Source organism: Ranitomeya imitator, chromosome 5 (assembly GCF_032444005.1).
Source record: "Ranitomeya imitator isolate aRanImi1 chromosome 5, aRanImi1.pri, whole genome shotgun sequence".
NCBI lineage: Eukaryota > Metazoa > Chordata > Amphibia > Anura > Dendrobatidae > Ranitomeya > Ranitomeya imitator.
Window position 1 is genome coordinate 384,667,212 of NC_091286.1, and position 27,735 is coordinate 384,694,946.

The window sequence follows — 27,735 nt, forward strand, 5'->3', positions numbered from 1 at the left end:
TATGTACTGTTTGTTTTTTTTACTTTTAGGATGGTAACCAGGGTAAACATCGGGTTACTAAGCGCGGCCCTGCGCTTAGTTACCCGATGTTTACCCTGGTTACCGGCATCGTTGGTCGCTGGAGAGCGGTCTGTGTGACAGCTCTCCAGTGACCAAACAGCGACGCTGCAGTGATCCGGATCGTTGTCGGTATCGCTGCAGCGTCGCTTAATGTGATGGGGCCTTTAGAGCCATGGACTCTGCTCTACATGCATTGGTCGAATAGTCTTTTGTAAATGGTCAGTTCCTCTCACCTCTTAATACCGGAAAGTTTGGCATGTAAATATATACCTGTCTCCCACTGGCGGTGATGTCAGTCTGTTCATAAGAGCTCACCGCGAGATACTGTTCAGCGGTGAGTCAGACGCCCCATTACTAACCCCATAGTCATATTGTATAAAAAAACACGCAGCCAGAATAAAGTCCTTTAATTGAAAGAATGAAACAGATTACTTTAATTGATCTAAATTAAACAATACTCACATCATAACAAATTCCACTTGGGTCATGATCTCCTGTAAAAAAGCAAAAATAAAAAAACAACAAAATCTCTCACCTGTCCATTGTTCTGTCCCATGCCGTAATCCATGTCTGGGAATAAACAGTTTTCCATCTGGACGGTGACAAGATGCGATCAACCAGGCTGAGAACTACTGAGGAATGAGGTGCTGCGAGCATAGCCTCAGTGACTAGTGATGGCCTTGGTGAGATCACCGCTAGCACAGTGAGAAAAAGTGTCATTGTAAAGTGGTGACATCATCTAGGTTTTCCATCGGTCAGTAAGGCTGCATTTCTAACGGGGCCTCTGAACTGCGTTGACCTCTGTGAGATCAGCACAGCACCATCAGACTTTTTCTCACTGTGCTAGCAGTGATCTCACCTAGGTCACCCCAGTTCAGGGCTGCAGCCCGCAGCTGTCAGTTTTGCCTGGCTAGTTATCAAAAATGCAGGACAACCCATGTAATTTTTTAAAAAATTATTTATTTATAGCGCAATTGATGGGTCAGTTGGTGATACATTTCCTTGTGTCTGCCCCTAATTGTAGCTGTTTTGGCAGCTTTTTGGTTCTCTTGATGGTGTTGTCTATGCGTTTTGGTTTGCCTCCCATTGAAGTCACTGGAGTTTGGGTATGTTCATCAAATTGTTCTGCCAACATATTTGGCAAACATCAGAACGTTCGCCGATCTGAACCGAAACATTAAATGTTTACTCATCTCTACTCATAGGCGACAGGAAAATATGGTGGGAGCTAGTCCAGTTAATGGGGGGTAGAGGAGACAGAATTTGTTGTTCTCTTTTTAATTTTGCATTACATACAAGTCATTATAGAGAAAAGAATGTTTCCTACCATTTTTCCCCTTAAAATCCATTTTATCTTCAGTTTTATTGTCAGACCATAAAATTGGAGTAATACTTTGGAAACATTGTTTCCAGAAAATACCTGGGAGTCAGAGATACATCCAAGTGTCTTTCTCATGCTTTTACCATTTCATTTGAGTGCTGTTTCCATCCATTTCAGTGGATTTCCAGGCTTCCTGTTAGAGTCTGACAGAAAAATGCTCGAGTTTCTCACTGACATCCATTATAATGAATACTCGGGTCGGGCCCCTCAACGTCTGACTAGCTCAATTCTATAATGTCCTTCTGATAAATTAAATTGTTAAAGGGAACCTGTCATCAGTTTTAGACTTTCTGAACAAATGCCACCACCTTTATTTGCTCCTACACTGCAATCCACAATGACATCACTCGGCGCTTGCGCAAAGATATTTTATGCACTGCCCGCAAAAAAGGTTAATACTGTATTTTCCAGCATATAAGATGACCTTTTAACCCCTGAAAATATTCTTAAAAGTCGGGGGTCTTCTTAAATGCCAGGTGTCGTCTTATAGGGCGGGTGCGGACCAATGTGCATATGGTGGGTGGGGGGGAGTGGTCCCGATGATGAAGAGAGGGGGCATCTCAAAGGGAAGGAGTAAGTTGAGTATCCCCCTATTACCTCATTGTGGCAGCGATGCTCTCTGTGCTGGGGGCGGCGGCAGCTATTCTTTGTGCAGCATGGTGTCTCCATGCTGGCGGCGGCTCCTCTTTGTGCAGCGTGGGGGCTCTGTACTAGAGGGAAGGCTTTGCCGGCATTTCCTCAAAGCCCGGAGGCCCGGGCAGCTCCATTGCTCCGATGAGGTGGCCTCTGGGAAAATGGGCACTTGGGCGGCACATGCTGATTCAGATCTCGTCCTGAGATCTCGGGAGACGAGATCTGAATCTGAGCATGCTCCAACCCCAGTGGCCATTTTCCCAGAGGCCACCGCATCGCAGCAATGGAGCTGCCGGGGCCTCCAGGCTTTGAGGAAATGCCAGCGGAGCCCCAACGCTGCTCAAAGATACGCCACCTCCCCCCAGCATAGAGCCCCCACACTGCACAAAGAGGACCTGCTGACACCCCCAGCACGGGGACACCATGCTGCATAAAGAGGAGCTGCCACCGCTGCCACCCCCCAGCACAGAGAGCATCACTGCCACAATGAGGTAATAGGGGGATATTCCACTTACACCTTCCCTGTGAGACACTCCCTCTCTTCGTCATTGGGACCACTCCACCCCACCATATGCACGTTGGTCTTCCGCCCTATAAGCCAACACATGGCGTATAAGAAGACCCCCAACTTTTAAGAAGATTTTATATTTTAACTAGAAAAGTTGGGGGGTCGTCTTATACGACCAGTCGTCTTATACGCCGGAAAATATGGTATTCTTCTTGAATGTGGTTTTGAGCACTTCGAGGGGTGCAGTTTTTAGAATGGTGTCACTTTTGGGTATTTTATGCCATATAGGTTTTGTAAACGTTGTTGGAAGAATTAGAAGTTGCTGATTAAATTTTAACTCATCTAACTTGCTAACAAAAAAAATTATGTATCCTGTAATGGATCCCAGGGTCTGAAGGAGAGGAAACTCTCCTTCAGGCCCTGGGATCCATATTCATGTGTAAAATAAAGAATAAAAATAAAAAATATTGATTTACTTACCCTCTGACGCGCCCTGGTCGTCACCGCTGCATCGGAACGAAAGCAAGGCGGTTGCAGCGGTGACGAACAGGGCGCGGTCAGAGGGTAAGTATATCAATATTTTTTTTTTATTCTTTATTTTACACATTAATCTTAATCCCGATACCGATTCCCGATATCACAAAAATATCGGAACTCGGTATCGGAATTCCGATACCGCAAATATCGGCCGATACCCGATACTTGCGGTATCGGAATGCTCAACACTAGTGGTAAGTGTTATTTATTAACTGATTTGCGTGACATAACTGTATGGTTTAAGGGCATAAGAATTACATTTTGAAAAATGTGAAATTTTCAACATTTTTGCCATATTTCCAATATTTTTACAAATAAGTACAAGTTACATCGAACACATTTTACTAGTGTTTTGAAATATAATATATCACAAAAAAAAGAGTCTCAGCATCACTGGGATCCATTGAAGAGTTCTAGAGTTATTACTAGAGATGCGGTGACCCATGGTAAAAAGCTTACCACAGGTCAGCAGGCACCAGCGGATCTGAGGCTACCACCTTTCCCAACAGGCTATGTCTGCTTTCACTGATAACAGTGATAGCAGGAGCCGCTGATGGTAGAAATAGTCTCTCGTCTGCTGGAGCCTGGGTTCAAAGTAAAAAGAAAAATGTAAAGGAAATAAATACATATTCAAATAAAAAAAAATACACATTATACTCACCTAACACCAAATCCCAATGCACTTGTCTCCTATAAGAAATGTAAAATAAAAAATTATATACTCACCTTAACAACTAATCCACTATGCCAGGGGAGGGCAACTCAGACCCCAGGGCCATTTACGGCCCTCGATGACCTTTTATCAGGCCCCTGAGCAGATTCTCAGGGACTGCATTCTTTGGCAGGGAGGTGTAATTTTATTACAACCAGCTCAATAATTTCTTCTTGCTGTGTTAGCACACACATGCAGTGTTCATTACTGAACACTGAAGGGCCTTTTCTAGGGCAGCACATTTCTTTCTAGAATCCATTGATAGTCTTGAGATTTCATTGTACCCTGCACAGATTCTAGACATCCTGTGCCAGATGTATCAAAGCAGCCCCTGTTAGGGCTAGCGGAATGCACCAAATAATAAAAAGGTAGATATGAGGTGTGTTCACAGCCCGGGGTCCTTCCACCGTGCAGAGATGGTACCTGCTGCTGAGTAATGGCAGATGGACACTTGCTCACACGTGGGTTAGACTTCACCCAGTGTGAATGGAAGCAAACTGTGTTGCTTCACAGAGTTGCCAAAATACGCTGCGCCCTGTTAGCAGTCACAGGGTGCAGCTGCAAGACAATAGTGGGATCCCTATGAATCACCTCCACTAAACTGGTGATTGGACTCGCTCTGACCCTCGGGGCTTTTGAGCCCGCGCCTGAGGACACCCCGAGTCAGATGCAGAGTCCAAGTGGGAATTCCCACCCTACACTGACAGACTGTCAGGAAAGCGCACTAATTGCGCACGGTGCCATAAAGACGGGCATTCCAAAAATGCACTATAACGTGTGTTACGTGTGCAGGTAGGACTGTCGGGCGCTAGGTAGCTTCCACCATTTGCGAGCAGTCAAGAACATAAGGAATTGGAAAGATTAAGGAGCTTTCATCCATCGACAGTCATTCATCTACACACACATTATCAAGTTTTTACTAGCGCATGGCCATGCGGCCATGCGAACCTTTTACAGTGAAAGCTCTACAGGACCTTCCTAGTGATCCAATAGGAGCTGCTACAGGATCTGAGCATGTGACCCCCAACCTCCAATTAGAGGTCGTCCCTTGGGCATGCTCAGTAGAGGAAAAGCAGTACTTAGTCCCAGGAGTATCTGCTCACTGCTGATCAGTGCTGGTTACAATGGCTGGACCTGGAAGGGCTGCAGTAACCAAGCGCACAGTATCTGCCTGAGTCAGGCGCTGGGACCGACATCTCTGCTGAGCAGGCTCCTCTGTGGCTGGAGAAGAATGGGAGACCGCAGTAGACATGGTTCGAGATTCCCCCTATGCAGCGGTGGGAACCCAGAACATAACAGAGCCTACTCCATGTTTCACAGTTGGGACAGTGTTCTTTTCTTGATATGCATGAGCTGATATACATAGAGCTGATGTGCCTTGTCAAAAAGTTCCATATTTGTCTTATCTGTCCATAGGACATTCTCCCAAAAGCTTTGTGGCTTGTCAACATGTAGTTTGGCAAATTCTAGTCTGGCTTGTTATGATTTTTATCAACATTGGTGTCCTCCTTGGTCATCTCCCATGAAGTCCACTTTGGCTCATACAACGACGGATGGTGCCATCTGACACTGATGTTCCTTGAGCTTGAAGTTCACCTTTAATCTTTTTACAAGTTTTTCTGGGCTTTTTTGTTACCATTCCTATTATCCGTTTCTTTGATTTCTCATCAATTTTCCTCCTGCGGCCACATCCAGGGAGGTTGGCTACAGTCCCATGAATCTTAAATTTCTGAATAATATGTGCAACTGTAGTCACAGAAACATCAAGCTGCTTAGAGATGGTCTTATAAGTTTTACCTTTAACATGTTTGTCTATAATTTTCTTTCTAATCTCCTGAGACATCTCTTTCCTTCGCTTACTCTGGTCCATGCTGATGTTGTGAGTCACAGACATCTATATATGTATACCTATTCTATTTGTATTTACAGTATGTCATTCATCTCTTCTTTCCGGTCGGCTCCTGCAATGATTTTACATTATGCGGCTGCTGAACTGCCGGCTTTTTTTCTATTTGCCTATCTATCTATCTATCTATCTATCTATCTATCTATCTATCTATCTACCTATCTATCTATCTATCTACTTTAAAATACTTTAGTGGCAACGCAAATATTTTCCTGCACTTTTTACCAAATTGTACCGACTTTTTCTGATTTTAACAAAAATCCTTGTGCTACCGATCATGAATCTGAATGTGCCATATTTGTGCCAAATTAATGTTTGGCGATCATTTTCAGAGCATATTCATTCATCGCTAGTTATTACCTCATAAGTAGGGTTGAGCAAAACGGGTCGGTAATTTTCAGAAGTCGCCGACTTTTGGCAAAGTCGGGTTTCATGAAACCCGACCCGACCCCTGTGTGGGGTCGGCCATGAAGTCGGCGATCTTCTGAATCTGGAATCGGAATTCCGATACCGATTCCCGATATGTTTAAGATATCGGGAATTGGTATCGGAATTCAGATTTAAGTGTAAAATAAAGAATTAAAATAAAAAATATCGCCATACTTACCCTCTGACGCGCCCTGGTACTAACCGGGAACCTTCCTTCCTTCCTTCGAATCAGCCTTCCAGGACCTTGCGGTGACGTCGCGGTGACGTCGCGGCTTGTGATTGGTCGCGCGGCCGCCCATGTGACCGCTCGCGCGACCAATCACAAGCCGCGACGTCACCGCGACGTCACCGAAGGTCCTGGAAGGGCTGATTCTTAGGAAGGAAGGCTGCCGAAAAGAAGCAGGGCGCGTCCGAGGGTGAGTATATACCTAATAGGAATATACTCACCCTCGGATGCGCCCTGCTTCTTTCCGGCAGCCTTCCTTCCTAAGAATCAGCCCTTCCAGGACCTTCGGTGACGTCGCGGTGACGTCGCGGCTTGTGATTGGTCGCGCGAGCGGTCACATGGGCGGCCGCGCGACCAATCACAAGCCGCGACGTCACCGCAAGGTCCTGGAAGGCTGATTCGAAGGAAGGAAGGTTCCCGGTTAGTACCAGGGTGCGTCAGAGGGTAAGTATGGCGATATTTTTTATTTTAATTCTTTATTTTACACTTAAATATGGATCCCAGGGCCTGAAGGAGAGTTTCCGCTCCTTCAGACCCTGGGAACCATTGGAAACCCAATGCACTGCATTGGGTTTCGAGTTTCGGCCGACCCCGACCCCGACTTTTTTATAGGATCGGCCGATTTCACTCGACCCGACTTTTGAAAAAGTCGGGTTTCGTGAAATCCGACCCGATCCTATAAAAGTAAAGGTTGCTCAACCCTACTCATAAGTTGACACTGGTTAGATTTAGAAAGGATTCTTGGTCATTGGGGCCCAAAGTGGCTCCGTTCTTAAGGAGTTAAAAAATGTTTATGTGGATGGTGCTACACAGAGAGTCTACAGCCCCATAAGAACAATCTATTAACATATTGTTATGATTTATAAGAAACTGGTGACAATTGGAAGTTGGAATTATCTTCCTTAAGGCATTAAGAACTGTACACGTGTTTTCTACCATGGTCTCATCAGTTCTAACTTTATGATACTTGGTCCCATATTGGTCAAGTGCGCTTGCCTTTTGATCATTTAAATAGGGAGATTAGGAGTAAGTTATGTTGGTAAACTAGTAAATGCTGCAAAATATGGCTTGTGCAGCCTAAAAATACTTATCACCATCAAATGTAAGGGCATCTCTGGGTCCAGGGTATTTACTACATAAAAGCAGCTTTGGACATCACAGCTGTAGTTGTGCCCACAATCCACAGCATTGCAATACTTTGTGTGTTTTTTTTGTTGTAGTCTTGTTTAATTATAAAAATTGCAATAAAGATTTCATTTTTTTCCTCTTTTAAGTCAATGAATGATAATAAAAAAAATAAGCTCCAAAAAGAAACTATTCATGATTTGTGATTTGGAAGTGCAAATTTACCAATATTATATAGGCACTAGTGATGAGCGAATATACTCGTTACTCGAGATTTCCCTAGCACGCTCGGGTGTCCTCCGAGTATTTTTTAGTGCTCAGAGATTTCGTTTTCATTGCCGCAGCTGAATGATTTACATGTTAGCCAGCATATGTACATGTGGGGATTGCCTGGTTGCTAGGGAATCCCCACATGTACTTATGCTGGCTGACAGATGTAAATCATTCAGCTGAGGTGAGAAAAACTAAATCTCTGAGCACTAAAAAATACTCGGAGTTCATACGAGTGTGCTCGGGAAATCTCGAGTAACGAGTATTTTCGCTCATCACTAATAAGCACCCATGATATTCACACTCAATACAACTGTAAAAATAAGATAGTTAATCACTCCTCCTTTCTTTCTCTAACAACGTGGAAATCTAGTACAGGCTGGACATGCTCCTGAAAGTTTACATATTTAGAATGCTTACCGGGAGTAAAGATAAGTAGGTATGTAACGGTTAAAAACACATCAGCACTTTCATACCTGTCTGGATCCCTCAGCATTTTCTATAAATAACAGTCTGCACATATGATAGCTGTGTGCTGTTTTCGCCATCAGCTATCTCTCTCAGGTCGGCCAAACATTCAAATATTTTCAAAAGGGAGAGAGAAAAATTGTGTCAGGTAGTGACTTATTGCCTAAAAAGTAAAAAGAGTTGGGCATTAAGAAACAACCTGCCGGACCTTTATTTGTGGAAGGAGAGTCGGGAGGATTCCATAAACATTAGATTGTTGGCCAACCACACCAATATTGGCTGTTCTTCCAACTTCAGTCTAATAGATGAAGGGAGACTGTACCGCTGAATAGTTATTCCTTCGGGACCAGCCAATATTTCGTGTTTGTGTTTTATTTTAATCCTCACCTTTTCCCAAGAGCGATAATTTTTTTTAATTTTTCTGTTGATATAGCTTGTTTTTGCAGTCCAAATTTAGTTTTAATTAACATTAATGACTTTCCTGTATCTTCTACTGAAAATGGTAAAAAATTCCAAGTGGGCTGACACTGTAGAAATAACTGCAATTCCTTCAAAGTTTTTTGGGATTCATTTGTACACTATTCATTTTGAAGGGACAAGGCAACATCATTCTCCAGGTTAGTAAAATTATGATGGTACAAAATAAATATTTTTTTATATTTTAATTGTGAAAAAATTCTAAAATTTGAAAAATAAAATTGTTGTTTCTATTGCCATTATCTGAAACCCCTAACTTTTTTATTTTTCTGTCAATGGAGCTGTGTGAGGGCTTGTTTTTTTTATGTGACATGTAATCCCTTAACCCCTTTCTGCCATTAGACGTACTATTCCGTCCATGTGGGGTGGGCCCCACTTCCCAAGGATGGAATAGTACGTCATAGGCGATCGGCCGCACTCACGGGGGGAGCGAGGCCGATCGCGGCCGGGTGTCAGCTGCTTATCGCAGCTGACATCCGGCACTATGTGCCAGGAGCGGTCACGGACTACCCCGGCACAATAACCCCCGGCACACCACGATCAAACATGATCGCGATGTGCCGGCGGTGCAGGGAAGCATCGCGCAGGGAGGGGGCTCCCTGCGGGCTTCCCTGAGACCCACGCTGCAACGCGATGTGATCGCATTGCTCCGGGGGTCTGCTACCTTCCTCCCTGCAGCAAGTCCCGGATCCAAGATGGCCACGGATCCGGGTCCTGCAGGGAGGGAGGTGGCTTCACAGCGCCTGCTTAGAGCAGGCACTTGGTAACGCTGCAGCACTCTGAGACAGATCGATGATCTGTCAGAGTGCTGTGCAAACTGGCAGATCACCGATCTGTATTGTCCCCCCCTGGGCGAAAGTAAAAAAGTAAAAAAAAATTTTTTACAAGTGTGTAAAAAAAAAAATCCTAAATAATGAAAAAATATATATATATTATTCCCATAAATACATCTCTTTATCTAAATAAAAAAAAACAATAAAAGTACACATATTTAGTATCGCCGTGTCCGTAACGACCCGACCTATAAAACTTTCCCACTAGTTAACCCCTTCAGTAAACACCGTAAGAAAAAAAAAGAGACAAAAAACAACGCTTTATTATCATACCGCCAAATAAAAAGTGGAATAACACGCGATCAAAAAGACGGATATAAATAACCATGGTACCGCTGAAAGCGCCATCTTGTCCCGCAAAAAACGAGCCGCCATACAGCAACATCAGCAAAAAAATAAAAAAGTTAGGCCACATTCACACGTTCCTTTTTATCCTGCGGGTTCTCCCGCAGCGGATTTGATAAATCTGCAGGGCAAACCCGCTGCGGTTATCCCTGCAGATTTATCGCGGTTTGTCCTGCGGGTTCCACTGCGGGTTCCGCTGCGGGATTTACCCCTACTATTGATGCTGCTAGAGGTGTGGTTAGGGTTACCGTTGGAATTAGGGTTAGGGGTGTGTTTGGATTAGGGTTTCAGTTATAATTGGGGGGTTTCCACTGTTTAGACACATCAGGGGCTCTCCAAACGCGACATGGCATCCGATCTCAATTCCAGCCAATTCTGCGTTGAAAAAGTAAAACAGGGCTCCTTCCATTCTGAGCTCTCCCGTGTGCCCAAACAGGAGATTACCCCAACATATGGGGTATCAGCGTACTCAGGACAAATTGGACAACAACTTTTGGGTTCCAATTTATCCTGTTACCCTTGGCAAAATACAAAACTGGGGGCTAACAAAAAATTTTTGTTTTATTTTCATGGCTCTGCGTTATAAACTGTAGTGAAACACTTGGGGGCTCAAAGTTCTCACAACACATCTAGATAAGTTCGAGGGGGGGTCTAGTTTCCAATATGGGGTCACTTGTGGGGGGTTTCTACTGTTTAGGTACATTAGAGGCTCTGCAAATGCAATGTGACGCCTGCAGACCATTCCATCTAAGTCTGCATTCCAAATGGCGCTCCTTCCCTTCTGAGCCCTCCTATGCGCCCAAACGGTGGTTCCCCCCCACATATGGGGCATCAGCGCACTCAGGACAAATTGGATAACAGCTTTTGGGGTCCAATTTCTCCTGTTACCCTCGAAAAAATACAAAACTGGGGGCTAAATAATAATTTTGGGGGGAATTTTGTTTTTATTTTCACGGCTCTGCGTTAGAAACTGTAGTGAAACACTTGGGGGCTCAAAGTTCTCACAACACATCTAGATAAGTGTTATGTTTGCTAATGACAGGTGTTATGAAGGCAATCCAGAAACACAGTGTGCTTAGCGATCAGAGCGCACACAGTGATCTGACAAATACCCAAAAATACAAGAACGAGCTCTGAGACGTGGAAACTCTGTAGACTGCACACCTGATCCTATCCTAAACACAACTAAAAGCGGCTGTGGATTGCGCCTAACAACTACCTAGGCAACTCGGCACAGCCTAAGAAACTAGCTAGCCTGAAGATAGAAAAATAGGCCTGACTTGCCCCAGAGAAATTCCCCAAAGGAAAAGGCAGCCCCCCACATATAATGACTGTGAGTAAGATGAAAAGACAAAACGTAGGGATGAAATAGATTCAGCAAAGTGGGGCCCGATATTCTAGGACAGAGCGAGGACAGTAAAGCGAACTTTGCAGTCTACAAAAAACCCTAAAGCAAAACCACGCAAAGGGGCAAAAAAAAACCACCGTGCCGAACTAACGGCACGGCGGTACACCCTTTGCGTCTCAGAGCTTCCAGCAAAACAAAAGACAAGCTGGACAGGAAAAAAGCAACAAAAATGCAAAAAGCACTTAGCTATACAGAGCAGCAGGTCACAGGAACAATCAGGAGAAGCTCAGATCCAACACTGAAACATTGACAAGGAGCAAGGATAGCAGCATCAGGCGGAGTTAAGTAATGAAGCAGTTAACGAGCTCACCAGAACACCTGAGGGAGGAAGCTCAGAAGCTGCAGTACCACTTGTGACCACAGGAGTGAATTCAGCCACAGAATTCACAACAGTACCCCCCCCTTGAGGAGGGGTCACCGAACCCTCACCAGAGCCCCCAGGCCGACCAGGATGAGCCGCATGAAAGGCACGAACAAGATCGGAAGCATGAACATCAGAGGCAAAAACCCAGGAATTATCTTCCTGAGCATAACCCTTCCATTTAACCAGATACTGGAGTTTCCGTCTAGAAACACGAGAATCCAAAATCTTCTCCACAATATACTCCAATTCCCCCTCCACCAAAACCGGGGAAGGAGGCTCAACAGATGGAACCATAGGTGCCACGTATCTCCGCAACAACGACCTATGGAATACATTATGTATGGAAAAGGAGTCTGGGAGGGTCAAACGAAAAGACACAGGATTGAGAACCTCAGAAATCCTATACGGACCAATAAAACGAGGTTTAAATTTAGGAGAGGAAACCTTCATAGGAATATGACGAGAAGATAACCAAACCAGATCCCCAACACGAAGTCGGGGACCCACACGGCATCTGCGATTAGCGAAAAGTTGAGCTTTCTCCTGGGACAAGATCAAATTGTCCACTACCTGAGTCCAGATCTGCTGCAACCTATCCACCACAGAATCCACACCAGGACAGTCCGAAGACTCAACCTGTCCTGAAGAGAAACGAGGATGGAACCCAGAATTGCAAAAAAATGGAGAAACCAAGGTAGCCGAGCTGGCCCGATTATTAAGGGCGAACTCAGCCAACGGCAAAAAGGACACCCAATCATCCTGGTCTGCAGAAACAAAACATCTCAGATATGTTTCCAAGGTCTGATTGGTTCGTTCGGTCTGGCCATTAGTCTGAGGATGGAAAGCCGAGGAAAAGGATAGGTCAATGCCCATCCTACCACAAAAGGCTCGCCAAAACCTTGAAACAAACTGGGAACCTCTGTCAGAAACAATATTCTCAGGAATGCCATGCAACCGAACCACATGCTGAAAGAACAAAGGTACCAAATCAGAGGAGGAAGGCAATTTAGCCAAGGGCACCAGATGGACCATTTTAGAAAAGCGATCACAGACCACCCAAATGACTGACATCTTTTGAGAAACGGGAAGGTCAGAAATGAAATCCATCGAAATATGTGTCCAAGGCCTCTTTGGGACCGGCAAGGGCAAAAGCAACCCACTGGCACGAGAACAGCAGGGCTTAGCCCTAGCACAAATCCCACAGGACTGCACAAAAGTACGTACATCCCGTGACAGAGATGGCCACCAGAAGGATCTAGCCACTAACTCTCTGGTACCAAAGATTCCAGGATGACCAGCCAACACCGAACAATGAAGTTCAGAGATAAGTTTATTAGTCCACCTATCAGGGACGAACAGTTTCTCTGCTGGACAACGATCAGGTTTATTCGCCTGAAATTTTTGCAGCACCCGCCGCAAATCAGGGGAGATGGCAGACACAATGACTCCTTCCTTGAGGATACCCGCTGGCTCAGATAAACTCGGAGAGTCGGGCACAAAACTCCTAGACAGAGCATCCGCCTTCACATTTTTAGAGCACGGAAGGTACGAAATCACAAAGTCGAAGCGGGCAAAAAATAACGACCAACGGGCCTGTCTAGGATTCAAGCGCTTGGCAGACTCGAGATAAGTCAAGTTCTTATGATCAGTCAATACCACCACGCGATGCTTAGCTCCTTCAAGCCAATGACGCCACTCCTCGAATGCCCACTTCATGGCCAGCAACTCTCGATTGCCCACATCATAATTACGCTCAGCGGGCGAAAACTTCCTGGAAAAGAAAGCACATGGTTTCATCACTGAGCAATCAGAACCTCTCTGTGACAAAACCGCCCCTGCTCCAATCTCAGAAGCATCAACCTCGACCTGGAACGGAAGAGAAACATCTGGCTGACACAACACAGGGGCAGAACAAAAACGACGCTTCAACTCCTGAAAAGCTTCCACAGCAGCAGAAGACCAATTAACCAAATCAGCACCCTTCTTGGTCAAATCGGTCAATGGTTTGGCAATGCTAGAAAAATTACAGATGAAGCGACGATAAAAATTAGCAAAGCCCAGGAACTTTTGCAGACTTTTCAGAGATATCGGCTGAATCCAATCCTGGATGGCTTGGACCTTAACTGGATCCATCTCGATAGTAGAAGGGGTAAAGATGAACCCCAAAAATGAAACTTTCTGCACACCGAAGAGACACTTTGATCCCTTCACAAACAAAGAGTTAGCACGCAGGACCTGAAAAACCATTCTGACCTGCTTCACATGAGACTCCCAATCATCTGAGAAGATCAAAATGTCATCCAAGTAAACAATCAGGAATTTATCCAGATACTCACGGAAGATGTCATGCATAAAAGACTGAAACACAGATGGAGCATTGGCAAGTCCGAACGGCATCACTAGATACTCAAAATGACCCTCGGGCGTATTGAATGCAGTTTTCCATTCATCTCCTTGCCTGATTCTCACCAGATTATACGCACCACGAAGATCTATCTTAGTGAACCAACTAGCCCCCTTAATCCGAGCAAACAAGTCAGATAACAATGGCAAGGGATACTGAAATTTAACAGTGATCTTATTAAGAAGGCGGTAATCAATACACGGTCTCAGCGAACCATCCTTCTTGGCTACAAAGAAGAACCCTGCTCCCAGTGGTGATGACGATGGGCGAATATGTCCCTTCTCCAGGGATTCCTTCACATAACTGCGCATAGCGGCGTGTTCGGGCACGGATAAATTAAATAATCGACCTTTAGGGAATTTACTACCAGGAATCAAATTGATAGCACAATCACAATCCCTATGCGGAGGTAGAGCATCGGACTTGGGCTCTTCAAATACATCCTGATAATCAGACAAGAACTCTGGGACCTCAGAAGGGGTGGATGACGAAATCGACAAAAATGGAACATCACCATGTACCCCCTGACAACCCCAGCTGGATACCGACATGGAATTCCAATCCAATACTGGATTATGGGTTTGTAGCCATGGCAACCCCAACACGACCACATCATGCAGATTATGCAACACCAGAAAGCGAATAACTTCCTGATGTGCAGGAGCCATGCACATGGTCAGCTGGGTCCAGTATTGAGGTTTATTCTTGGCCAAAGGTGTAGCATCAATTCCTCTCAATGGAATAGGACACCGCAAAGGCTCCAAGAAAAACCCACAATGTTTAGCATAATCCAAATCCATCAGATTCAGGGCAGCGCCCGAATCCACAAACGCCATGACAGAAAACGACGACAAAGAGCATATCAAGGTAATGGACAGAAGGAATTTGGACTGTACAGTACCAATGACGGCAGACCTAGCGGACCGCTTAGTGCGCTTAGGACAATCAGAAATAGCATGAGTGGAATCACCACAGTAGAAACACAGACCATTCAGACGTCTGTATTCCTGCCATTCAACTCTAGTCATAGTCCTATCGCACTGCATAGGCTCAGGTTTAACCTCAGGCAGTACCGCCAAATGGTGCACAGATTTACGCTCGCGCAAGCGTCGACCGATCTGAATGGCCAAAGACAAAGACTCATTCAAACCAGCAGGCATAGGAAATCCCACCATGACATCCTTAAGAGCCTCAGAGAGACCCTTTCTGAACAAAGCTGCCAGCGCAGATTCATTCCACTGAGTGAGTACTGACCATTTCCTAAATTTCTGACAATATACTTCTATATCATCCTGACCCTGGCACAAAGCCAGCAAATTTTTCTCAGCCTGATCCACTGAATTAGGCTCATCGTACAGCAATCCGAGCGCCAGGAAAAACGCATCGACACTACTCAATGCAGGGTCTCCTGGCGCAAGAGAAAATGCCCAGTCTTGAGGGTCGCCGCGCAAAAAAGAAATAATAATCAAAACCTGTTGAATAGGATTACCAGAAGAATGAGGTTTCAAGGCCAGAAATAGCTTACAATTATTTTTGAAACTTAGAAACTTAGTTCTATCTCCAAAAAACAAATCAGGAATAGGAATTCTTGGTTCTAACATAGATTTCTGATCAATAGTATCTTGAATTTTTTGTACATTTATAACGAGATTATCCATTGAAGAGCACAGACCTTGAATATCCATGTCCACACCTGTGTCCAGAATCACCCAAATGTCTAGGGGAAAAAAAAAAAGTGAACACAGAGCAGAAAAAAAAAAAAATGATGTCAGAACTTTTTCTTTCCCTCTATTGAGAATCATTAGTTTGGCTCCTTGTACTGTTATGTTTGCTAATGACAGGTGTTATGAAGGCAATCCAGAAACACAGTGTGCTTAGCGATCAGAGCGCACACAGTGATCTGACAAATACCCAAAAATGCAAGAACGAGCTCTGAGACGTGGAAACTCTGTAGACTGCACACCTGATCCTATCCTAAACACAACTAAAAGCGGCTGTGGATTGCGCCTAACAACTACCTAGGCAACTCGGCACAGCCTAAGAAACTAGCTAGCCTGAAGATAGAAAAATAGGCCTGACTTGCCCCAGAGAAATTCCCCAAAGGAAAAGGCAGCCCCCCACATATAATGACTGTGAGTAAGATGAAAAGACAAAACGTAGGGATGAAATAGATTCAGCAAAGTGGGGCCCGATATTCTAGGACAGAGCGAGGACAGTAAAGCGAACTTTGCAGTCTACAAAAAACCCTAAAGCAAAACCACGCAAAGGGGCAAAAAAAAACCACCGTGCCGAACTAACGGCACGGCGGTACACCCTTTGCGTCTCAGAGCTTCCAGCAAAACAAAAGACAAGCTGGACAGAAAAAAAGCAACAAAAAAGCAAAAAGCACTTAGCTATACAGAGCAGCAGGTCACAGGAACAATCAGGAGAAGCTCAGATCCAACACTGAAACATTGACAAGGAGCAAGGATAGCAGCATCAGGCGGAGTTAAGTAATGAAGCAGTTAACGAGCTCACCAGAACACCTGAGGGAGGAAGCTCAGAAGCTGCAGTACCACTTGTGACCACAGGAGTGAATTCAGCCACAGAATTCACAACAGATAAGTTCCTAGGGGGGTCTAGTTTCCAATATGGGGTCACTTGTGGGGGGTTTCTACTATTTAGGTACATTAGGGGCTCTGCAAACGCAATGTGACGCCTGCAGACCATTCCATCTAAGTCTGTATTCCAAATGGCGCTCCTTCCCTTCCGAGCCCTCCCATGCGCCCAAACGGTGCTTCCCCCCCACATATGGGGTATCAGCGCACTCACGACAAATTGCACAACAACTTTTGGGGTCCAATTTCTCCTGTTACCTTTGGGAAAATACAAAACTCCTTCGTCAGGGCAGGTCCGGAGACCTTCGAAACGCGTAGGCAATTTTGGTCCTGTGCAGCCTCCGTCCATTGCTCCTTTTTCTCTTGTCTTGGTGACGTCACCCAGACCACTCCCCCTCTCTCTCACCGCTCTGTGCAGCGGCTCTCTTCCGGCCCACGTGTGCCGTCTAGCAGCGTTCCAGGCTCACGGAGGCTGTGCACTCACCGGGGAGGACGCTCCCCATATCTACAGGTGTTGTTGCCGCCTCTCGTTGTGATCTTGGACCCTGCAGTTCCAGTTACCCGGGCCGCTGGGGATCTTATCTTATTACTTCCTGGGACAGTGCCAACCTTCCTTAGGACAGCGCCAGCTGCCTTTCAGCAGTTATCTTCTATTAAGTAAGTGTGCGGTTCTTTTATTGATTCATTATATACATCTGCCACATGCTTTATTAATACAGACTACTCTGCTGGGTTTGTGAGCATTTGCTCTTTTGTTTGCTGCCTTATACGGTTATTATTGTCCTTTATTGATTACTGGGATAATATCCCCATTTTACGTAGTACTGTTTCCTGCTGATGTTTGTGGCCATTATATATTTTTTGGGCTGCCCCCACTGCTGATCATTTTTTATGTATTATTATTACTCAATTAGAAGTTTACCTACTCCCCTGATTGTATAGTCTTATTATTCATTTATTCTCTTCTCCTAGTTAGCGCGGTGTTTTTATCTATTTGTACTCAAATGTTAATTTTTATTTAAACATTCCAAAAATTCCTGTGAAACACCTGAAGGGTTAATAAACTTCTTGAATGTGGTTTTGAGCACCTTGAGGGGTGCAGTTTTTAGAATGGTGTCACACTTGGGTATTTTCTACCATATAGACCCCTCAAAATGACTTCAAATGAGATGTGGTCCCTAAAATAAAATGGTGTTGTAAAAATGAGAAATTGCTGGTCAACTTTTAACCCTTATAACTCCATAAAAAAAAAAAAATTGGTTCCAAAATTGTGCTGATGTAAAGTAGACATGTGGGAAATGTTACTTATTAAGTATTTTGTGTGACATATCTCTGTGATTTAATTGCATAAAAATTCAAAGTTGGAAAATTGCGAAATTTTCTAAATTTTTGCCATATTTCTGTTTTTTTCACAAATAAACGCAGGTAATATCAAAGAAAGTTTACCACTATCATGAAGTACAATATGTCACGAGAAAACAGTGTCAGAATCACCAGGATCTGTTGAAGCGTTCCAGAGTTGTAACCTCATAAAGGGACAGTGGTCAGAATTGTAAAAATTGGCCCGGTCCATAACGTGCAAACCACCCTTGGGGGTAAAGGGGTAAAAAATTAATTTTATTATATAAACATTAAAATACCTAATCCCAGTGAAATCCCAAATAGATCTATACCGTACCAATAACCTAGCGGTATCCCTACACTTTGTTGTTATCCCTTCCTAACAGTGGAATTTTTTGGCGCCCCCACTCCGCGGTGGTTGTCCCCAACTAGCCCTGTTAGTACCTTCAACACTGAAGGTGGGAAAACAATAAGCAAAAAAAAGAGATGAAAGGAAAGTGCTTAATTAATAACAAAAGGGTTTAGTATGGTAATAACATTCCCCATGCATATATTGCTAATATCAAAGAAAAATACACAATAGCTAATAATGCAATAGCGTATAGCCATAAAGAATCCTAAATAGTATTGGCTATAATAACCGCTACATAAATACATAGAACCTGAAAAGAGGACTCCAAATATCATAGACAGAGGGGAAATAATGAAACAAGGTGGTCATACAATAAATAACCTGGTTCAAATCATGATAAATAACCCATTATAGCTCACACCAAAACTACAACAATGGCAGCCTTGTAAACATTAATGGGTAATACAAAGGAAAGCACAGAAGGGTGTTAGCCCAAAAGAACTTAGCTTCCAGCCGATAGCCCCAGCCTCGACGCGTTTCCCTGTAACACGGTTCATCAGGAGGTGACAGAAAGAACCAGATAATCCCTAGATGCAGGCATCCTAATAAATGGAAGTCGCTCCCATCAGGGTGCCAACCTCCACTGTTAGGAAGGGATAGCAGCAAAGTGTAGGGATACCGCTAGGTTATTGGTACGGTATAGATCTATTCGGGATTTCACTGGGATTAGGTATTTTTAATGTTTATATAATAAAATTAATTTTTCAGGGATTACATGTCACACAGTTTAATATTTTCCCTGTTTTTGTGGTATATTAATATTTTTTTATTGTATTCCTTGTTTTTTTTTGTAATGACTAATGAGCTTTAGTTTTGATACGATTTTGGGGTACAAATGACATATTGGTAACTTTTTTGCATTTTAGCTTCACTGTAGTGACTGAAACATAACAAATCTGTTGATTTATTTTATTCATTTTTTGGAGGGAGTTCTAACATTCCACATATGTTTAAATTAATTGTATATTTAGATGAGTTATGCTTATTATTATTATTATTATTATTATTATTATTATTTCATTATTTAAAACTGGTAACAAGGAGTCATTTAATTGCAGATTTTTGAAAAATACTTTTTAAAACATTTTTTTTTTCATTTTATTATTTAGTCTCAATAGACTGGAACCAGTGACAATTTGATCACTTACACTATATACTGCAATCCCAGAGTATTTCACAATATTACAAAAATCACTGTCTCCTTTGAAGTTCAGTCTATAGTTGAGCTTCAGGGAAGTACCACCATGGCAGTGGTGAGGTTCCCAGTGATTGCATAGCTATTTATAATGTTGCAGTCAGTCACTATTACATAGCAGTGATCGCCTCTAGTGTCAATCTCTGCTGTTAATAATACTATGTATTACAAGCTGGCATTTACTCTATGCAGTATAGAATGGGCTCAGCTCATGAGCCCTCTCCAGACATTCATATCTTGACCATGTCATACTTTAATGCAGGGTGTACAAAGGTGTTAACAATGACTGCTTGAGAATATGACAGCTATACAGAGGTCATAGAGAGATAAAAATTAAATATTACCTATTATACAGCATATAATAAATAAACCATATTTGGTCACTTTACCTTGCACAGGACCATTTTCCATTATTTCCTTCATGATCTCTCTTTCCTATATAAAAATAGAAATCTGTGAAGAAGTAATAATATAGCTGTCCTTATAGCAAACCTAAGTTTAATTTGAATTCAGTGCTACAATGTGTTAAATAAATACAATATATTAAAGTGATTCTCAACAAATGTAGAAATTTTCATTGGGAATATAAAAAATAAAAAAAGAAAATTCATTATAAATAAATTCCTAAATACCTTTAACACCTTAATAGTACGCCGATGTCAGACTACCCCTCACAGCTGAAGCCCGCACCTTTCCGGGCACATGACAGCTGATCTGTACAGCTGGCATTTGCCCACAATAGCAGTGGTTGGAATTGTGATTGACCCACATCTGATAACTAGTTAAATGCTGCTTGAATCTCTGACAGTGGCATTTAACTCGCGCTTACTGGAAGCGCATCGTAAATCCTGCCTATCAGTGACCCGTCACATGATCAAGGGTCACCGATGGATTAGCATGACAACCAAAGGTCTCCAGCAGACCTCTATGGTTGTAATTGCTAGATTGCTATGAGAACCACCCCATGGACGGTCCTCATAGCAAGTGAGCTTCGCCTGTGTGTAGCAGAGGAATCAGAGAGCATGCAAAAGACGAAAAAAAAAAATTTTTAAACATATAAATAATGTAAAAAATATATAAAAGTTCAAATCACCCCCCTTTCTCTCCATTCAAAATAAAACAATATAAAAAATCAAACACACATATTTGGTATCGCTGCTTTCAGAATAACCTGACCTATCCATATAAAAAAATTAACCCGATCGCTAACTGGCGTAATGGGAAAAAAAATTCAAGATATCAGAATTAAGTTTTTTTGGTCGCGCTACTGTACATTGCAATAAAATGCAATAACAGATGATTGAAAGATTATATCTACACCAAAATTGTAGCCCTCACCCAGCCCCAGATCACAACAAATAGAGACGCTACAGGTCTCAGAAAAAGGTTACCTTTTTTTACCGAAGTTTTGATTTTTTTCCACCACTTAAATAAAAACAAATCTAGACATGTTTGGTGTGTATGAACTCATAATGACCTGGAAAATCATAATGAAAGGACAGTTTTAGCATTTAGTGAACATGGTTAAAAAAGAACTGTGGAATTGCACTTTTTTTGCAATTTCACCGCACTTGGAATTTTTTTCATGTTTTCCAGTATATGATATGTTAAAATCAATGGTATTGTTCAAAAGTACAAGTTTTCCCATGAAAAAAACAAGCCCTCAAATGGCCATTTTGACCAAAAAACAAATAAGTTATGGCTCTGGGAAGAAGGGGAGCAAAACATGAAAACGCAAAAACGGAATTACCTCTGGTCATGAAGAGGTTAATTAGCAAATCATACTTATTTTGTCAACGAAGGTAACCAATGTAATAGAGAGAAACAGCTGTCATCTTATTACACGGCCAGAGATCTATCTATAATGTTAATAGGACAGGTGACTGTGAGCATATGCAGTAAGAAACTCCATCCTCCTATCTTTATGTGTAGAAATTTGTGCTAACAGTGGATATTCTGATCTAATACCAGAGATAGTAGACTTGCTGAGATAAGAAAAGGTTGATCATACTGCTGTCCACTCAGATGTAACATGATAGATAATCAGGGTGAAGTAAGAAGAGGCTGATCACACTGCTGTCCACTCAGATGTAACATGGTATATAATCACAGTGAAGTAAGAAGAGGCTGCTCACACTGCAGTCCACTGAGATGTAACATGATAGATAATCACAGTGAAGTAAAAAGAGGCTGTTCACACTGCTGTCCACTCAGATGTAACATGGTAGATAATCACAGTGAAGTAAGAAGAGGCTGCTCACACTGCAGTCCACTCAGATGTAACATGATAGATAATCAGGGTGAAGTAAGAAGAGGCTGCTCACACTGCTGTCCACTCAAATGTAACATGGTAGATAATCACAGTGAAGTAAGAAGAGGCTGCTCACACTGCAGTCCACTCAGATGTAACATGATAGATAATCAGGGTGAAGTAAGAAGAGGCTGCTCACACTGCTGTCCACTCAGATCTAACATGGTAGAAAATCACAGTGCAGTAAGAAGAGGCTGTTCACACTGCTGTCCACTCAGATGTAACATGGTAGATAATCAGGGTGAAGTAAGAAGAGGCTGCTCACACTGCTGTCCACTCAGATGTAACATGGTAGATAATCACAGTGAAGTAAGAAGAGGCTGTTCACACTGCTGTCTGTCATGATCCCAATGGCAGGGGATCACAAAAATGACAAGCACAGATACAAACAAGCTCTAGGGCGATGGAACCTGAGCTGACCGCGACCCTGAACCTAACACACAAATAAAAGTAGCCGGGGAACGTGCCTACGATGATCCTAGACTTCTCGCTCCAGCCGAAGATCTAACTTCCCCTATCAGAAGAAACACAGACCTCTCTTGCCTCCAGAGAAATACCCCACAGCAAATAGCAGCCCCCCACATATAATGACGGTGAAATGAGAGAAAAGCACATACGTAGTATGAAAACAGTGTCAGCAAAATGAGGCCCGCTAAAGCTAGATAGCAGAGGATACAAAAGTGAACTGCGCGGTCAGCGAAAAACCCTTCAAAAAACCATCCTGAAATTACTTGAACTCATGTGCCAACTCATGGTACATGAAAAGCAATTTCAGCCCACTAGAGCAACCAGCAGCAGAGAATCACATATCTGCAGGCTGGACTAAAAACCAAATTAAGCAAAACACAAAACAGGAAAATCCAAACTTAGCTTGTCCAGAAGGTTCTAGGAGCAGGGAGCAGAGGTAACAAGACACACTGGATACATTGATAACCGGCGAGGAAATGCCAGCAAAGCGAGGTTAAATAGGAAACTCCCATATGCTGATGGAACAGGTGGAACCCAGAAACCCAGGAAAGACAAGTCACCCAGTACCATCAGTAACCACCAGAGGGAGCCCAAAAACAGAACTCACAACAGTACCCCCCCCTTGAGGAGGGGTCACCGAACCCTCACGAGAACCACCAGGGCGACCAGGATGAGCCCTATGAAAAGCGTGAACCAAATCATCAGCATGAACATCCGAGGCAACCACCCAAGAATTATCCTCCTGACCATAACCCTTCCACTTGACCAAATACTGGAGTTTCCGTCTGGAAACACGAGAATCCAAGATCTTCTCCACAACATACTCCAATTCTCCCTCCACCAGCACTGGAGCAGGAGGCTCAAGCGAAGGAACAACAGGTACCTCATACTTCCGCAACAACGACCGATGGAACACATTATGAATAGCAAACGATGCCGGGAGATCCAAACGAAACGACACAGGGTTAAGAATTTCCAAGATCCTATAGGGACCGATGAACCGAGGCTTGAACTTAGGAGAAGAGACCTTCATAGGAACAAAACGAGAAGACAACCACACCAAGTCACCAACAAGAAGTCGAGGACCCACGCGGCGACGGCGATTAGCAAACTGCTGAGCCTTCTCCTGGGACAACTTCAAATTGTCCACCACATGACTCCAAATCCGATGCAACCTATCCACCACCATGTCCACTCCAGGACAATCAGAAGGTTCCACCTGACCAGAGGAAAAACGAGGATGAAACCCCGAATTACAAAAGAAAGGAGAAACCAAGGTAGCAGAACTAGCCCGATTATTAAGGGCAAACTCGGCCAGCGGCAAAAAGGTAACCCAGTCATCCTGATCAGCAGAAACAAAACACCTTAAATAAGTTTCCAAGGTCTGATTAGTTCGTTCAGTCTGGCCATTCGTCTGAGGATGGAATGCAGACGAAAAGGACAAATCAATGCCCATCTTAGCACAGAACGTCCGCCAAAATCTAGACACAAACTGGGATCCCCTGTCAGAAACGATGTTCTCAGGAATCCCATGCAAACGAACCACATTCTGAAAAAACAGAGGGACCAACTCAGAGGAGGAAGGCAACTTAGGCAAGGGTACCAGATGAACCATTTTAGAAAAGCGATCACACACAACCCAGATGACGGACATTTTTTGAGAGACAGGGAGATCCGAAATAAAGTCCATGGAAATGTGCGTCCAAGGCCTCTTCGGGATAGGCAAAGGTGACAACAATCCACTGGCCCGAGAACAGCAAGGCTTAGCCCGAGCGCAAACCTCACAAGACTGCACAATAGAACGCACATCCCTCGACAAGGAAGGCCACCAAAAAGACCTGGCCACCAAGTCTCTAGTACCAAATATTCCAGGATGACCTGCCAACGCAGAAGAATGGACCTCGGAGATGACTCTACTGGTCCAATTATCCGGAACAAACAGTCTCTCAGGCGGACAACGATCAGGTTTACCCGCCTGAAACTCCTGCAAAGCACGTCGCAAGTCTGGGGAGACAGCAGACAAAATCACCCCAACCCTAAGGATACCAGAGGGCTCAGAATTTCCAAGGGAGTCAGGCACAAAACTCCTAGAAAGAGCATCCGCCTTCACATTCTTTGAACCTGGCAGGTATGAAACCACAAAATTGAAACGAGAGAAAAACAGTGACCAACGAGCCTGTCTAGGATTCAGACGCCTGGCAGACTCAAGGTAAATCAAATTTTTGTGATCAGTCAAGACCACCACACGATGTCTAGCACCCTCTAGCCAATGACGCCACTCCTCAAATGCCCACTTCATGGCCAAAAGTTCCCGATTACCAACATCATAATTCCGCTCAGCCGGCGAAAACTTTCTAGAAAAAAACGCGCATGGCTTCATCACTGAGCCATCGGAGCTTCTCTGTGACAAAACCGCCCCCGCTCCAATCTCGGAAGCATCAACCTCAACCTGAAAAGGGAGCGAAACATCTGGCTGACGCAACACAGGAGCAGAAGAAAACCGGCGCTTAAGTTCCTGAAAGGCCTCCACAGCCGCAGGAGACCAATTAGCAACATCAGCACCCTTCTTAGTCAAATCCGTCAAAGGCTTAACAACACTAGAAAAATTAGTTATAAAACGACGATAGAAATTAGCAAAGCCCAAGAGCTTCTGTAGACTCTTAAGAGATGTAGGCTGCGTCCAGTCACAAATAGCCTGAACCTTGACGGGATCCATCTCAATAGTAGAAGGGGAAAAAATATACCCCAAGAAAGAAATCTTCTGGACTCCAAAGAGACACTTTGAGCCTTTTACAAACAAGGAATTGGCCCGCAGGACCTGAAACACCTTCCTGACCTGCTGAACATGAGACTCCCAGTCATCAGAAAAAAACAAAATATCATCCAAATACACAATCATAAATTTATCCAGATATTCACGGAAAATATCGTGCATAAAGGACTGGAAGACTGAAGGAGCATTAGAAAGTCCAAAAGGCATTACCAAATACTCAAAATGGCCCTCAGGCGTATTAAATGCGGTTTTCCACTCATCACCTTGCTTTATTCGTATAAGATTATACGCACCCCGAAGATCAATCTTAGTGAACCATTTAGCCCCCTTAATGCGAGCAAACAAATCAGTCAACAATGGCAAAGGATACTGATATTTTACGGTAATCTTATTCAAAAGACGATAATCTATACAAGGCCTCAAGGAACCATCTTTTTTGGCCACGAAAAAAAAACCTGCTCCCAAAGGGGACAAAGATGGACGGATATGTCCCTTTTCCAAGGACTCCTTAACATAATCCCGCATAGCAGTATGCTCTGGCACTGACAGATTGAACTTAGACTGTAAAGTACTAATGGCAACAGACTTATCAACCTTTTTTGTGCGTTTAGAGCATGCTGATATAACATGAGCTGAATCACCACAATAAAAGCACAACCCTTTTTTCCGTCTATACTTTTGCCGTTCACTTCTGGACTGAATTCTATCACATTGCATTATCTCAGGTGACGGTTCAGACGACACCGCCAAATGATGCACAGGTTTGCGCTCCCGTAAACGCCGATCAATCTGAACAGCCATAGTCATAGACTCATTCAGACCAGCAGGCGCAGGGAACCCCACCATAACATCTTTAATGGCCTCAGAAAGGCCATCTCTAAACTTTGCAGCCAGAGCGCACTCATTCCACTGAGTAAGCACCGACGACTTCCGAAATTTTTGACAATAAATTTCTGCTTCATCTTGCCCCTGAGAGAGGGCCAACAAAGCTTTTTCAGCCTGAATCTCTTGGTTAGGTTCCTCATAGAGCAAACCCAATGCCAGAAAAAATGCATCCGCATTAAGCAACGCAGGGTCCCCTGGTGCCAATGCAAATGCCCAATCTTGAGGGTCACCCCGCAGGAAAGATATAATTATCTTGACCTGCTGAGCAGGGTCTCCAGAGGAGCGAGATTTCAAAGAAAGAAACAACTTGCAATTGTTCCTAAAATTCAGAAAACGAGATCTATCTCCAGAAAAAAACTCTGGGACAGGAATTCTAGGTTCAGACATAGGAGCATGTACAACAAAATCCTGTATATTTTGAACCTTAGCGGCAAGATTATTCAGACTGGAAGCCAAACTCTGGACGTCCATGATAAACAGCTGAGATCAGAGCCATTCAAAGATTAAGAGGAGGAGGAAGTAGCCAGGCTGCAATAAGGCTAGGCAGCAAACTCTGAGGGAAAGGGGAAAGAAAAAAAAAAAAAAAAAAAAAACTTCCTCAGACTACTTATCCTCCTACTTCAGCCAATACAATTAACACTTTGTGGGCCGGTTATACTGTCATGATCCCAATGGCAGGGGATCACAAAAATGACAAGCACAGATACAAACAAGCTCTAGGGCGATGGAACCTGAGCTGACCGCGACCCTGAACCTAACACACAAATAAAAGTAGCCGGGGAACGTGCCTACGATGATCCTAGACGTCTCGCTCCAGCCGAAGATCTAACTTCCCCTATCAGAAGAAACACAGACCTCTCTTGCCTCCAGAGAAATACCCCACAGCAAATAGCAGCCCCCCACATATAATGACGGTGAAATGAGAGGAAAGCACATACGTAGTATGAAAACAGTGTCAGCAAAATGAGGCCCGCTAAAGCTAGATAGCAGAGGATACAAAAGTGAACTGCGCGGTCAGCGAAAAACCCTTCAAAAAACCATCCTGAAATTACTTGAACTCATGTGCCAACTCATGGTACATGAAAAGCAATTTCAGCCCACTAGAGCAACCAGCAGCAGAGAATCACATATCTGCAGGCTGGACTAAAAACCAAATTAAGCAAAACACAAAACAGGAAAATCCAAACTTAGCTTGTCCAGAAGGTTCTAGGAGCAGGGAGTAGAGGTAACAAGACACACTGGATACATTGATAACCGGCGAGGAAATGCCAGCAAAGCCAGGTTAAATAGGAAACTCCCATATGCTGATGGAACAGGTGGAACCCAGAAACCCAGGAAAGACAAGTCACCCAGTACCATCAGTAACCACCAGAGGGAGCCCAAAAACAGAACTCACAACAGCTGTCCACTCAGATGTAACATGGTAGATAATCACAGTGAAGTAAGACGAGACTGCTCACACTGCAGTCCACTCAGATGTAACATGATAGATAATCAGGGTGAAGTAAGAAGAGGCAGCTCACACTGCTGTCCACTCAGATGTAACATGGTAGATAATCAGGGTGAACTAATAAGAGGCTGCTCACACTGCTGTCCACTCAGATGTAACATGGTAGATAATCACAGTGAAGTAAGAAGAGGCTGTTCACACTGCTGTCCACTCAGAT

The 27,735-nt window shown here is 43.7% G+C and overlaps 1 protein-coding gene across 2 annotated transcripts in view; it reads right to left on the reverse strand.

The window, feature by feature from the left end:
• TINAG (tubulointerstitial nephritis antigen) overlaps positions 1–27,735 on the reverse strand; it is a 278,683-nt gene that overhangs the window by 88,676 nt on the left and 162,272 nt on the right. For both annotated transcript variants that reach the window (XR_011312426.1, XM_069726763.1), the window contains exon 8: positions 20,021–20,066. Coding sequence is in view for 1 of the 2 variants with exons in the window: in XM_069726763.1 (XP_069582864.1) it covers positions 20,021–20,066 (46 nt within the window). In the remaining variant the exon portion in view is untranslated. The remainder of the gene's footprint in view (positions 1–20,020; positions 20,067–27,735) is intronic.